A 15689-nucleotide genomic window follows, 5' to 3' on the forward strand; every position below is an offset into this window, starting at 1 on the left:
GCTGAAAATACTGTATACATTTATTTGTATTAAACTTTGTAGATAGTGAAAATGGTGAAGAATTCTAAAGGCTCTCCCATCACCCTGTCCATTGGAGATGGTGCCAATGATGTCAGCATGATCCTGGAGGCTCATGTGGGCATTGGTAAGTTCTACAAATCACTAGCCCAGAAGGAGCAGATTTCTGGGCTATTAGTGTTTTATCTGTAGTTGCCTGGTGGACAAGTTCAGCAAAATGGAAACAAAAATTATCACCTTAAACATATCAAGAGAAAATAAAGACAGAAGTAAGACTTGAATATCTTTTTGGTGCAATATGAAGACAGAACATCACAGTTCATAGCTAAAACACTGGCCACAGACTTGTTGACTTCTTGTTGATATCGCAAAGATGATGTGTTTAAAGTAGGTTTTTCAGTGTCTTATTTCATCAGTAGTGTAGAGGCTTCTGTTCAAATTCACAGGCTGACTTGCTTTCTGCTTGTCTTGCAGGTATAAAGGGTAAAGAGGGGAGGCAGGCAGTCAGAAACAGTGACTATGCCATTCCTAAACTGAAACACCTAAAGAAGCTGCTGTTAGTTCACGGCCACCTCTACTACGTCCGCATCGCCCATCTAGTGCAGTACTTCTTCTACAAGGTAGACAAAAGAATTCGACAGTTCATAGCATACCACACATCATGATTTATTGTTTTGTCCTGAGCAGATGTTTATATTTTTGTCCTTTTGTCCTCAGAACCTCTGTTTCATTTTACCTCAGTTCCTGTACCAGTTCTTCTGTGGTTGCTCCCAACAGGTGGGCATTCTGAGAAAAGCCTTTTCCTGTCTACACTTCCCCCTTTGTTATTTCCTTCTTCTCTCTGGTCCCTAGTGAATGTGGTGTGATGTATGTAACGTCTCTGGACTGCTTTAAGAACACCAAAATACTTAGTTTTAATGTATTCTGTTTTCTCAAAAACAAGAACAGCATTGCCTCAATTGGCTGACCGAAAGCAAAAAATATGCTTGATGTGTTTTGACTAATTCCATTTTTTTTTTTTCCTTTGGACTGTTCTTTGGCCTTACCAGGCTTCAAAAAATAGCTAACAAAAACCCGTCAGCAATTATAGCAAATTATCTTATGTGTATCTCAAGGCTGCTAAAGTTAATATTAACGTATTAAATATTTAATGCCACAATTTTTTTTGGCTGTCATTTTCTAGTTTGGTGCTTTGACTCATCCATAATATTAGCATTGAATAATTGGAGATGGAAAGTGCATTCACATGCTCTGACTGAATGAATGAAAATGAGAGAGGCATTACCCTGCAGCATACACTGAGTTTAATGTATGTAGTGTAAAAAAAAAAAAGAAAAAATAAATTTTATATATATATATATATATATATATATATATATTGCATGTGGCCACACAACCAGAGTCTTTACTCTTGCTGTGGAGTTGGCTTTCTTTGCTCATTTGCTCATGGTAATATTTGTGTGTGTGTGTGTGTGTGTGTGTGTGTGTGTGTGTGTGTGTGTATATGTACACTTTCCTTTTTTGTTATATTAATCCCGGGTGCCATGTTCCTGCCATCCCTGCCCTCTCCAGCCCCTGTATGACGCAGCCTATCTGACGATGTACAACATCTGCTTTACCTCCATGCCTATCCTGGCATACAGTCTGCTGGAGCAGCACATATCCATTGAGGTCCTGCTACATAATGCTACTCTCTACAAGTAAGACACAGAATGTTTGCTTCTTTTTTCATACTATTGTCATTATTAAATTAGTTTTTTATTCTTGTAGTATAATAGTACAGTTACCAGTTAAGCTTGTGGCAGTGTGTTCTGATGGATAAATTGTTAGCTGATTTCTTCCACTCAATATGCTGTAACTTAGTAAAGATTAAACTTTTTAGTTTACGAACCACATAAAATTTTGAATCAACTATAATTAAAAAAAGGACCCAAACAAGCGGTCACATACAGATTTTGCAACTTTTGTAGGCAAATCAATTAAAAAAAACTATGGCAATATTTTGCTTTCAAGGCAAAGTTGCCACTTATAATTCCCCGCCTACAACCGGTGAAAGTCTTCTCAACTACCAGTTCCTTCCCTGTTTACTGAGTGACGTCAAATCAACGTGGCCGCTCACACTGTGAACAGTGAAAAATACCCCTTCCCTACTTTTAAATTAGTCTAGAGCAGTATTGGTTTTATATTAGTTAATATACTTGGTTACATCTATAACATTGGCCATGCCAGTTGCTGTTTTGAAAAGGTAATAGTCAACATAAGAGTTATCGCTGCTTGTTGCCAAGCTACTCGCTATTGTCTGCTGTTGTTGTTGCTGTGCTGCAATTTCCATCCAGTATGTTGCATGAATGTTTGATGTTCACTAGTAGTACAGAACCAGTAGCCACTCAGGCCTGTAACTGTAAAAGTGCAGTTAAAGTAGCTTTTTATGAGTTTTACCTGCCCTGAAAGAGCGAACAAATGACACGCTTTCATGTCGAGTGTGCTAAAGTGAGAAATTACATTATTACAACTCGCAATTTACATCTTACAAGGCACCACAAACGCAGCATTAGTGCAGGGAAATTTCATCCAGAATCATGCAACACTGGTGCTTATCTTGCATTTCTGGTCTGCTTTAGATTATTAAAATTACTTGCTTGCAGTTCAAGCCGCTGATTTGGCTGATTTTTCTGGCTTTACCAAATACTGAACAATAGGTGTTAGGACAGTGGTTTTTGCATCTAGTTCACACCCTTTAAATTAGGCACTTGCCTTTAATTCCAAAAAATTGGGGGCTAGAAAATGTGGACTGATAAAGCTGATTTCATTTTTTACTGTAATGCGTAATAGTATAAAAGCAATTTAAAACAGTACAGTTTAGGCTTACGATAATACACAAATGAGAAGAAGGCAACAATTCAAATAAACATTTACTGATAGGCTAATAGAGTATATTGCAAATACACTATACGGCCAAAAGTATGGGTCTTCCCCAAACTGCTGCCACACAGTTGGAAGCACACAATTGTCTAGCATGTCTGTGTATGCTGTAGCATTAAGATTGTGGAAAGGGGTGTGGAAGAACTCGAGTGGCCTGCACAGAGCCCTGACCTCAACCCCACTGGACACGTATGGGATGAACTGGAACGTCGACGGTGTGCCAGGCATTCTCACCTGACATCAGTGGATGATCACCTTACATCAGCGTCACCTCACTAATGCTCTAGTGGCTAAATGAGAAAATCCCCATAGCCATTTTCCAAAATTTAGTGGAAAGCCTTCTCAGAAGTGGAGTGGAGGCTGTTTTAGCAGATTAGGAAAGGGATGTTCATCAAGCACATACGGGTCTGATTTTCCAGGTGTCTATATACGTTTGGCCATATAGTATATATTAAAGTTGTTTGTTAGGAACAGACTGCAGAAAGGAACCTAGTTGTGATAATTGTGTTAATTTGTGATCACTGCAAATTTCTCAGTTTAACAGTATGGGTTCCACCCATGCTCATCGGCAGCCAGCTTATAAAATATTGTTTGATGTAACCCATCCAATTAATTAATTTGTTATGCTTCATTTTTAATTGGTAAATGGTTCATTTGTACACCTAAAGAAAACCGTAATGCCCATTGTTTAATGGATAAGCTGACCATGCGGTCATCTGCTGTGGCTATAGCTCACTTTAACTAGATGGAGTTTATCATTTTATTATAAAAATAATGTTCGGAATTGTGCGTAGCTGAGACATGCCTCTGTTTCCAGCACACTTGTAAGCCACATGTCCAACTCAAGTGAAATTAACAGAGTAACTCTATAGTTTCGTCTGAGCTCTGAAAATAAGACACACTTTAGTTTGCTCTGGTCTGGTTTAAGTTATGTAACTGTGAAGGACATTTTTAATGCATAAGAGTAACGTGTCATCTTCCAAGATTAGGAGTATGTTTCAGAGTAGATTATGTTCTGGACATAATAGTATTAATTTATGGTTTGTATAGGGTTCAGTTTTCTTTTCTTATTCTCTAAATTGATTTCTTCACCCTTTCTGTAGGGAGATAGCAAAGAACGCTATGTTACGGTGGGGTCCCTTCCTCTACTGGACCATATTGGGGATTTTCCAGGGGCTTCTCTTCTTCTTTGGTGTTAAATATCTGTACACAAACCCAGCACTGCAGGACAACGGCCAGGTCAGTGTCATTATTGGCTTCTGTTTAACAGTTCTTCAAGCTGTGTACAGCAATAGCATGGCCTTTTTATCCTCACTTTTCTCTGCTTTCTTGTCAGGTGTTTGGAAATTGGTCCTATGGAACAACAGTTTTTACAGTCCTTGTTTTTACTGTCACACTAAAGGTTAGCCCTGGAAACAAGCAAATATCTGTTGGATTATTTGCTTCAGTTTAGATTTGCCTGTGTATTTTATAATGAAATGTACGTGACTGGTTTTCTGCTTTCTCTTTCTCTTTCAGCTGGCCTTGGACACACGGCACTGGACATGGCTCAACCACTTTGTGATCTGGGGCTCACTGGCCTTCTATGTGTTCTTCAGCTTCTTCTGGGGAGGCATAATCTGGTGAGTGAATGTGGAAAGCAGAATAAAGCTTAATCTCTTTACTGCTGAATGTTTCATCCTGATTTCTATATGTTAGGGGTCTTATGCTGATATTAACGACATATCACGCTAACTACCTGACCTTTTATCATGTTTTACAATATTGTCATGATGTTAAAAAAATATTATTTTACAGAAAAATGACTCCTCAGTAGCTATGCATTCTGTATTTCTAATGAGTGCAGGGGTAGTAATATTTGTCCAATATTACGCATGTTGAATTGTGCTATATAAGAGATTACTTGTACATGCCTGCTTTAATGCCACCATGCTCCCATCAACTTTCTTTTTCTTCTAGGCCATTCCTGAGACAGCAGCGGATGTACTTTGTCTTTGCTAACATGCTTAGTTCGGTGTCTGCCTGGCTAGTCATCATCCTCCTCATCCTCGTCAGTCTTCTTCCCGAAATCCTATTGGCAGTCCTGCGTAAGCCCAAAGGCCCTCGCGCTCAAAAGGTACTTCCGTCTTTCTCGGTTTCCCCCTTTCATAACCTGTCAGCCACATTAAATTTCATCTTTTTCCAGCCTGTATTCTTCGTGGCGTCTCTCATCCATCCTCTGCATATCTCATTATGTTCTACTTTTGTAACTATACACTTTGAACATCCATCATCAACTGGAATTCCATTTGCCCTTGGTTTTCCTTTGTTCTTTTCATTTTTTATTCTCTCTTGATCTTCTTTCTCTTCATCTCGGAGCAGTCAGACCAAGCATCAGAAACGTAGAATCATTTTAAGCATCTCTCTTCTTCTGTGTGTTCTAATATCACCATATCAGCCAGTACAGTATTGTCATTATCCACTATTCTAACAAACACAGAGTGAGCCGCACTGTAACCAGCATAAACTCATGATTTTACGTACCGTAATTCATCTAATGGACTGACCCTGCACTCAGAACGTTTTTAAAAGTGACATTTGCTAATTAGCTAAATCACCAGCCCTAATTTAATTGAGTCTGGAGGAGAGCATATGGAGTTGATCTGCTCCCTCACACACAGCCTTTCCAGCCTCTTCAAGCATGTCAAATAAAATGGCCAACTGTTGAGAAACAGCCCAACTGATCATTCTGTAATTTAAAGATGATTAAATAACCCATCATCACTACACTGGATTATAAAAGAGAAGCTCCATAAGTGACACAGCATAATTTAACACTACTTATATGAAATTGTAATACAACATAAACTTCATAAATATTCACATCTTTCCTCTCACCATTTTCTTTTTTTTTTTTGCCAGTATATCCACTTGTGTTTCTCTCTTTAAAAACTGAGAGACACTTTATATATTTATTCTATATGGCAGATGTTTTGGAGATATAATGTTCTCAGTGTAGTTGTAATCTGTGTCTTATTCCATTAAGTAAAGAATAAAACATGACTGGGTGTGCTGGTGTAGGAAAATCATCAACAACAATGTGGGGTGATTTGTTGAGTTAAATATTATGTAACATCAAGCCCTGAAGTGTTTTATTTGTCTTAGACCACAGCAATTTGCCAGTTATTACCATTTTTTAATCATAATGAACATCACTCATACTTTTTGTCCATTCGTATTTACATTTAATGTTGAGTAATGTTTGCGAAACAAGTTAGTTCCTGCTACTACTTACATTATAGCAGCTGTAAATAGTTTTTTTTCTCTCTCGCTTGATGTTAATAAAGCAAAAAAAAACAGCTTGTCATATTACAGGGAAACAAAAAAGCACAAAGTCCTCTGTTCTGAACACTTTCCCATGGTGGAAAACTTACAAAGTGCAGACACTTGAGACTTCTTTCATAATGTTAAATAAATGTCTCCTTAAAGGATGTTTTTTAAAACAAAGATTTTATTTGTTAAATAACAGCACATATTTTAATTTGTTCGTTGTTAGCGTCCTCCAAGTCCTGGTAAATTACCTGGTCCTTTAGAAGCAATGATGTATTAGCACAAGCACTTTAATATAAACCTGTGTTTTGCTTTGACTCTGGCACTAATGTCAGGTCCGTGCTGCTATAGAAAATTAATAGACAGATTCAGACCAAACAGATTAAAGATTTCAGTGGTATAAACCTGAATATCTTATATGGAATTAGTAAGAGTTAGGTACCCAACTGCACACACACACACCAAGCTTTCCTCACTATTATAATTTACTCTAAATAATACCCCATTTTATTTATTATATTTATTTATTTATTCTTTTTAAAATTGCTCTGTCACATTCCCTGAGCTCTCAGACTCTTTGGATATGATCCCACCCCAGGTTCTGAATTGTAATGAAGGTGTAAATCTCATTAATGATATTTTACAGGTTTCTTCTAGAAGATGGTGTTGCATGTACAGGAAACTGTAGGCCAGACATGGCCATCTTTTTACTTGTCCTTTTATTTTTACTATCGTTTTAATTTCTGCTTTCCCAAAAACACTTTAAATTTGCCTACTTTTAACCCCTTTTTTCTTTCCTCCCTCCTTGTACCCCCTTTCTTTCTTTCTTTCTTTCTTTCTTTCACTCTCCTTCCTCCTTACTCTTTCTATTCCTTTTCCCTGTCACATTTCTCCTTCTATTTCCCTCCTGTGTGTTTCGGTTGCTGTAGAAGAAGCAGCGGCTTCCTTCCTCTGGGACCTCCACTATCTTCATGCTGTCGCAGACTGCCAGCACTCACAGCTTTTCCTGGAGTGACTGAGGTCTCTTGGCCTGCTCTTCTTTGTGTTTATGTTCATTTCTTCCCCTGGTGTTCTGAATGCCTTCCCTCCATACTTGTCTTTGTCTGTTTCCCCATTTGTTGGGGTGTGAAGTCCAGAGAATCTCTTGGGTTGGTGTTTGGTGCACTTGTTCCAGAGATGTATGTTTGGGGGGCTTCTTTTAAAACCTGAATGCATAGGTGGTTGTTCGTGTGTGTGTGTGTATTTGGGAATGCAAAAGAATTCCATGGGTTCATGCTCAGGCTCTCGTGATGGATGGACGTCCTTTTGGATAGTGTGTGCTCGCCACTGTGAGAATGCTGCAGAGTGTGTTTGTGTTTTCTCAGCCTCCTGCTTTGTCTGTGCATGCCCAATCCGGTGAATGCAGCACGCATACGCACAGATTATTCCTGCATGCGTGCGCAGCCAAGTCTACACTGTTATATGCACAGCTACTGTGGGCTATCATCAAGAGTGTGTGCATTGAAAGTTAGAGTTTGTGTGTATGTGTTGGTGCATATTTTTTGTGTGTTTATAAACGTGAAACCCACACTGGTCTTTAGTTTAAACAGCTGTATTGCTATTGAGATGTATAATTTACATGAATTACATAATGAACAGGTCAGATTATGGCGTGATATGGAACCTTAACTCCTCATTTTACACATCATGCTAAAGCCTCCTTTTCACTGCTTCCGACAAACAGTAGAGTCGCATTGTCCATGAAGAATCTCTGCAAAGCTGGAAATTTCAGATGTGTTCACAGTGTAGATGATATTAGTTACAGTAAGTAATTGCATTTAGGTCCTGGCAAACACATGACGTCACCAACTTTCCTCCATGCTTCAAAAATAAATTATTAATTAATTTGTATGTTTAAAATAAAATATTTATTTTAAATACCGCTTTATTTATTTAAAATAAGAAAATAATTATTTTATTTAATTTAATATATTTTTAAATAAATTTTTTTAAATCAAATTTGTTTCCCTATGTCATGGGAGAACACTCCGTGATTAGCCTCTCTTGCATGCTTGTATCCATCCAGAGAATATAACATCGCAAACAAAATGTAAATACATTACTGCCACCTGGCTTTTAATTCTGTCTGTGGGATTCAGCGGTTGTAAGCAGTGAAAAGGCTGTATAAGGTTTTGTTTATCAGACTAATAAGAACTATAGCATTGTCATCTGTTCTCTCTCTCTCTCTCTCTCTCTCTCTCTCTGTGTGTGTGTGTGTGTGTGTGTGTGTGTGTGTGTGGTTGTATGGTTGTATGACTTGGATAAACTTTATAAACACACATACGTTTATTCCATGGTGTCCTAAGTGTCTCACACACTCCCCACCCTTTCAGAAGAAGCCGGCTTGCTCGAGTACGGGGGGCAGCCACTCCTCCCAATCTTCAGCCAGGCCTCTGCTCATGAGAACCTTTTCAGACGAGTCCAATACTGTCATATGAACAGGTACCAGACCTACCAATCATAGCCCTTTTTACTGCCCTAAGCTAACAGGGCTTTCCTCCTCTAAGTGCTGCCCAGTCAGTCATGTCTTCTGGTAAATTCCTGTACTTAGAACCTTCGCCTGATCAGCTAGTGTTATTTGGCTGACAAGACATTGTTTTCATCACTACAAGTCAAATCTCACATTGTAAAATTGATAAAAACAGCATCCATAGATAGATTTTAACATATGTTATCTTGCATTAGGATTCGGCTAAACTAGCAAATCTAGCTTAAATTAATTTTGCCATTATCTCCTGTATAGTATACCTGTAAATCTTAGGGACATAAACTGAATTAAATCGAAGGGTTAGGGTTAAAATGGGATATGAAATGAAATCTTTGGCAGGTTAAACAGAATGTTCCTTTCAACCTTCTAGAGAAATCCCTTCTCTCGAAAAGCTCTTGCATGTTCTGTTAGAAAATTCCCTGTGATTGGGTACTTGACTAATATGTGATTTTAACTGACTAAACTCTCTTCAGCTATGTTGGTCTGGGAATCCTGGTTTATCCGTGTGTGTGTTGTGTTTGGATGTCTAAATGTGTGTGGGTGTTCCATGTCATTCATATACTTATATACTTTGCAGGTTTTCTGCATCAGTGGTCTTGTCTGTGATGTGACAGTGTTTGAATTTGGGTTGGAATTTGTCTTTTTTTTGTTTCATTTGTGTGGTCTTTGTTGCATGTGTCATCCCTGCAATGCTTAACCTGCCTAAACCTGGTCAGTGTGTTGTGTATTTGGTTGCAGAAACTTGGCCTTTAATGGGAGCTTTGCACCCTGAATATGTGCTGTACATGTGCTTTTGCCTGCTATGAATGTGTGCATGGTGATTGAGTCAGCTATAGGTGAGACTGTATGCATGGCTCACTCACCAGGATTAAACCCACTTTTCTGTTCTTCTCAGCTGTCACAGGACACCCTCCTTCATACAGACAGGTAAAGTGATGGCATTGATGATTGATGGCAAAGATGCCAGTGATCTGCTCTCAGCAGGTCCGTGTATGTTGTGCTCATTAGTTTTTCGTTTCAAAATGAAAGAGAGAAAACAATTTTATTGTTTTCTTTTTTCTTTTATTTCTATACATGTATGAATATGTATACATCTACATGTGTACATCTATGCATTTCAGGCTTTTGTGATGTACAAAATTAAACCAAGATAATTCATGTCAGATCTTTTTCCACATTTAGTGTGATATAGCAACCAAAAAATTCAAGTGAAAGCAAACATTTTAAGGTGGAAAAATGAGGAATCAATAACAATAACGTGTAAGGGTGTACACGTATGCAGCCTGATTATTGTAAGTTATTTCCTTAAAATGTTTATGTTGGTTTTTCAATTGAATTTTGTTGGTTGCTGTACCATGTTGTTGTTCTTTGGCTGCTCCCGTTAGGGGTCGCCATAGCAGATCATTGATCCGCATATTTGATTTGGCACAGTTTTTATTATATATATATAATATTTTGAAACAAATTAGCACAATGTACACAGACCTCAGCACCACAGCCTGGCTAACGAAATCAAATCAAAACTGAAAATCAAGCAATGCTCTAATCACTTCCAATCTTATCAGTTATAAACAAGCTGAAGAATTTGGATCAATGATTAACTTCATATGTTGTTTTGATTTGGGATGCTGGTGATGTTTTTAATATTTTGCTTAAGGAACATTTATTTGTGTTATATGGTTTCCATCTGACTGTTTAGGTTATATAAAAAAAAAACATTTTCGTCTACATCTCTTTTTTTTTTTTTCTTTGAATTGAAACATTACCATGGTTGCTTTGTCATGTAAATGAGTTCAAGCATGCACGCAAGTTAAACATTTAAACAATTCTCAGTTTATAGCCATACATTAAATAATCCTCTGGTCACTTTAAGAGGAACACTCATACCCCTGCTCATTCATGCAGTTATCCAGTCAGCCAAACGTGGCAGCAGCGCAATGGATAAAATCATCACATACAGGTCAAGAGCTTCAGTTTTAAAAATGTGATCTCAGTGACTTTGATCGTGGCATGTTGTTGGTGCCACATGGGCTGGTCTGGGTATTCCGAAACTGCTGATCTCCTGGGATTTTTAGGTAAAACACTCTGTAGAGTTTACAGAGAATGGTGTAGAAAAAAAAAAATCCAATAAGCGGCAGTTATGTGGGCAGAAACACCTTGTTGCAACACCACTTTACAACCGTGATGAACAGAAAAGCATCTGAAAATACACATTGAATCTCCAGATGGATGGGCTAAAACAGCAGAAAACCACATCCAAATCTGGACAGTTGAAGTGAAGTGATGTGTGAAGTGTGTGAAGGTGAAGACTGGAAAAACATCGCCAAGTCTTTTTTCAGTCTTTAACTGTCCAGCTTGGGTGAGCTCGTGCCCAGTGTAGCTTCAGATTTCTGTTCTTGGCTCACAGGAGTGGAATCTGACGTTGTCTTCTGCTGTTGTAGCCCATCTGCTTCAAGGTTTGATGTGTTGTGATGTGCTTTCTGAGATGCTTTTCTGCTTACCACAGATGTAAAGAGTGGTTATCTGAGCTACTTTAGCATTCTTGTCAGCTTGACTTGTCAGTCTGTCCATTCTCCTCTTACCTCTCTTATTTCTGCCTACAGAACTTCTGCTCATTGAATGTTTTTGTTTTTTTGCACCATTCTGTGTGAATGGTTTGCATGAAAATCCCATCATAAGTTTCTGAAATACTTTAACCAGCCTGTCTGGTACCAACCACCATGTCGTGTCAAAGTCACTGAGATCACATTTTTTTTCCCCCCATTCTGATGTCTGATGTGAACATTGTCAGTGGTGGTTCAGCTCGGAAACTCATGCCCTGCGTAGGAATGATGCATCACTGTGTGTATTTCTGTTCTTACTACAGGTCGCCGCTATCACCACATTGTCCTACAAGTTTCTGAATGAACGCTACTGAAGGACATGGAAAAAGCCAGGAGGGAGAGCTCCCCGAGCTATACTGGCTGCTTGTCCTCCTGCCTGGTCAAAAACAGACAAGAAAATGGGAGCAACCAAAAGAAAATGAAAATCAAACCAAAAAAGCCTTTTCATACCAGGCCTGGATCCAGCAGTCTGACAGCCCTCTGGCTCTTATTTCTCTCCCGTTCATCTTTTCCTTTTTCTAGTATGACTTCACATATGCACACTGTGTCGCTGGTCCTCACAGCATGTGCCACTTTTCGACCACGATGTTCCATGACTCATCCACCACGTCTTGCTCCTGCATGGGAGCAGCTGTCACCAGTGCCACATTCCCCTGTCATCCCAGCAGGATTTTTCTTCCAGGTTTCTAGTCTAGCTCTAGTGTCAGACTTTCAAGATTGTGGGCTTTCTCGAACATGCTGTACTGATGGCCCTGACCCTACCGGTTTACAAAGCTGCCTTTCAAAAACAAGCTGTGTGTCCACTTGCGTGAAGCCAGAGGTGTGCATGTGCTTTCCTGTTGTGTGTGTGGTCAAGAGACATACTCTAAAGTGTGCAAACTTTTCTTTAGTTCTGTTATAAATTTGGGTGCAGATCATTATTTCTAATGATGCAGGGATCACTTGAGACATCGGATTATAGATTACTAGTTGTTAATAAGTGGATGTGTATTTCCATCAAGAGTTTGCTGGAAACCAAAAAAAAAGTCTTGTGGAGTTCCTGCTCGCCATAGCCAGTCCTGCACGTGTGATGGCATATGTGTGTGTTTCCTGTGAGAGAGACTGAGGTGAACTTTAAATCAACAGAGTGTGGAACATGGGGCCAGTGTATTCTCTCCGTACTGGCACGGGGTCAGGTTTCACTCGTTATTGTTGTTTTTGCCTTCAACCTGAGCACAGCATTTGTCTTCAGTTTCTTCTTTCTGCTCCTTCCTACTTTGCGCTTCCTCATACATTCCATTTGTGTGTGCCATAGTTTCAATCACTTTCTCGATTATTACTGATTTTCCTTTTGACTGTGTGAATCAATTTGACATATTTATTTAAGTAGTTTTAGTCACAAAGGTTATATTTTTATGACTTGTATCTTTTTATCATCAAGAACAGTGCGTTTAACCTGTGTAATCCCACATGCTGGGTTAATTGGATGTTTGAGAGCAGGGATAGCTGCTAGATCAGCATTTCACACATTACTCAGTTGGTTTAATGTTGGAATGGTGCACGAAGTCACATCTCAATATGACCTTAAATGAAAGCTGAATGTCTATTTGTGTATGTATGTATTTGCTAGTAGCCCAAACTGGGCATAAAGAATCAATTTTGGGCATGTTTTTTTTTTTTTTTTTTTTTTTTTTTAATTAAATTGGTCATGTTTTGAAATCATTCAGATCTGGAAGGCGTCGTGCCCCGTTACAGCGTAACCCGATTTAAACCAGCTACATGTGCATTACTGTGAGAGCAGTGGCGTGTGTTAGACCTCTGACTGTGTCATGATGCCAAGCATCTTAAGCCCAGATTTCAGTTAGCCTATCAGCACTTTCTAATTCTGTCATTAACTGCTATTTTGAGAAAAGAATATACATAAAAGCTCTATATTGTATTTATATTTCATTTGGTTGACAGATTTACTTGGGAATATCTGGGTTACACAGCCATTTAGCAGTGACATTCTGAGATAAAGTCTTATGCACAGCGCATACATACACCATGTCCACCTGTTTGTGGTGTGTGTGCGTGCGTACGCGTGTGTGTGTGTGTGTGTATAGAGCTCAGAATGGGGGTGGGTGAATGGGACCTGCTTGCAATGTTTCAAATACCTTTAAATTACATCAGAGATGCTATTTTCACAGCTTACAACTGTTTGTTTGTCATACTTGCCTGAAAACAAGAAAAAAAAAATTGACTGTATTTTTAATGCACCCTTTTTTTCAAGCTATTTTGTAAGAAAATGGGGAAGAAATGTCCAAAAAAAAGGTATAAGACTGCCTGAGGGTGAAAAGTGGGCAGTGTCAGGATGTGGTGCTGATGACAGTCCAGCACAAAACAGAGACCTTCAGGCTCTGACCCACTAAGCTGAATGTACCTCTTTAACACCAGTCTGTTCCAAATTAAAAAAAAAATCTTTATATAATAAAACTCTTTTGAAATCAAAGGTCTTGTTGGTCTAAGTTGCTTTAACTGTGAATAAATTTAACTTTAACTGTGAATAAAATTAATCAATTGATTTTATCAAAAATATATTATTTTAATCAGTAGTGTTTACGTAAAATTATTTACTTGTTTTGTGGAACAATGTGTTTAGAACTTGAGAAGTGGCCCAAAAGTATTTGATCTATTAGCGGACTCCTCGCTGAAGCTCCCCCATGAAACTATTTGTGAAGTTGACCAGAGTGTGTAAATCAGGAATACTGTTAAGAATTTAAAATATAAAATAGTTTTGATTTACCAGCTTTCATTGTACATTTTTCATTGTTATTTCATAGTGTTAATGTCCTTATTGTTGGAAAATTAAGAACCTCACAGTTTTTCCACAGGAAAGAGAAAATTACTATTTGCAGAATTGCAATACAGTTGAAAACATGCAAGTACACATTTAACAGCCCACCGACCCCTGTCCCCCATCAACTCACGCCAGAGTCAGAGCCCAGCCATGAGAAAGCTAAAGGTGAAATGAAATTGAATAAAAGGCTACAATGTAAAGCCAGAAAAAATTTAATGGGTATTTGGAAGATTCCTAAAAACATTCAGATCTGAGTGTGTACCTAATTTTCTCCAGATAAAGAAAATGGACCAATCATCACAGGATTATAATTTTTCCACTTGAATAAAATAAGGAATCTGGTTAAGAAGGTACAGAAAACTATAATGCTGGATTTTGAGTGCTTCTTTAACTTTTTTAACAAATATGGACTGCTTAAAAACTATGATGGCAGGGCATCCCCAAAACATGCAACTAAAGTAGTAGTTTGGTCTTAGTCCAATATATTTGGTTCACCAATATAGCTTTTCAGCTGAATAAAACAATGTCGAGCACAGATTGAGGAAGGATTAATGTGCCAGTGGATACAATCCCATTCTTTTCCACCATTTGTCCCCCCCCCAGTCTCCCATTTGTATCTAATGAAACAGGCAGAAGAAGAGACAGGAGAAAGGATCATACCATACAATTTGGAAATAGTACCTTTGGTGGTAGATTAGATTAGATTCAACTTTTATCACAAGAACTGAGAACAAATACAAAGCCAATGAAATGCAACTGGCATCAAACCAGAAATGCAAAACAGCAAATTGCATGAGATCAACAGTGCAAATGGAAAAAAAAAAAAAGCCTAAAAAAAATAGTGCGAATTGCATGATGTGTGTAATTAAAGTAATTGAAGAAAGTACTGTGCCATGAACAAAGGTGCAAAGTGCAATGAAGGTAGTGAATATGGATCTGTTGAAATGAGTAGAATCCAAGACACAACAGTACAACTGAATATAAGGTAATATCAATAAGAAAATTTTCATCTTTCAGTCGTTTTTAGGAGGAAGTTGAGGACACTGAAACTGCACTGTTAGAATTTGGGAATCTTGATTTAATCTGTGCAGAAGATAAATACCCCCATGTGTGTATAGATCTTGATTACACTTGATATCAGCTTTATGCCAGTGGAAAGCAAAATCTACTAACCAAGGAGGAACAAAAGGTTACTATATTTTCCCAACCACTAACTCTCCCCACAACAGCTACCACCCGGGGAGCGCGGGGCAAACACACACTTCCTCTGTGATGCAGGAAGCCAATCTTTTTGAATGGCTGTTCATGGGAAGTATGCCATCCCTCCTACCCATAGTGCGATGGATAAGCGACGGATAAGCTCTTCTCAACAGAAGGGCGAATGCTTTTCTGTTGTGCCACTTGGGAGCCACAGAGGTTTACCATTAACAGGAAGTGGCAAGCCAGAATGAACTATGAATTGACATCAAATACGTCAAACACTGAGGCCATT

The 15689-nt window shown here is 38.5% G+C and overlaps 1 protein-coding gene across 9 annotated transcripts in view; it reads left to right on the top strand.

The window, feature by feature from the left end:
• The window catches only part of atp11c (ATPase phospholipid transporting 11C), a 76133-nt gene that overhangs the window by 49995 nt on the left and 10449 nt on the right, over positions 1-15689 (top strand). For 2 of the 9 annotated variants that reach the window (XM_053235650.1, XM_053235642.1), the window contains exons 21-31: positions 43-145; positions 493-638; positions 736-795; positions 1591-1718; positions 4044-4179; positions 4277-4342; positions 4459-4562; positions 4900-5056; positions 8622-8730; positions 9672-9703; positions 11643-13849. In XM_053235650.1, coding sequence (XP_053091625.1) covers positions 43-145; positions 493-638; positions 736-795; positions 1591-1718; positions 4044-4179; positions 4277-4342; positions 4459-4562; positions 4900-5056; positions 8622-8726 — 1005 coding nt within the window. In that variant the 3' untranslated portion in view covers positions 8727-8730; positions 9672-9703; positions 11643-13849. Of the gene's footprint in view, positions 1-42; positions 146-492; positions 639-735; positions 796-1590; positions 1719-4043; positions 4180-4276; positions 4343-4458; positions 4563-4899; positions 5057-7178; positions 7270-8621; positions 8731-9671; positions 9704-11642; positions 13850-15689 lie in introns of those variants that run through there. The other 7 variants (XM_053235646.1, XM_053235644.1, XM_053235645.1 and 4 more) reach the window with 7 other exon arrangements.

The sequence above is a fragment of the Pangasianodon hypophthalmus genome, chromosome 7 (genome assembly GCF_027358585.1).
Source record: "Pangasianodon hypophthalmus isolate fPanHyp1 chromosome 7, fPanHyp1.pri, whole genome shotgun sequence".
Lineage (NCBI taxonomy): Eukaryota > Metazoa > Chordata > Actinopteri > Siluriformes > Pangasiidae > Pangasianodon > Pangasianodon hypophthalmus.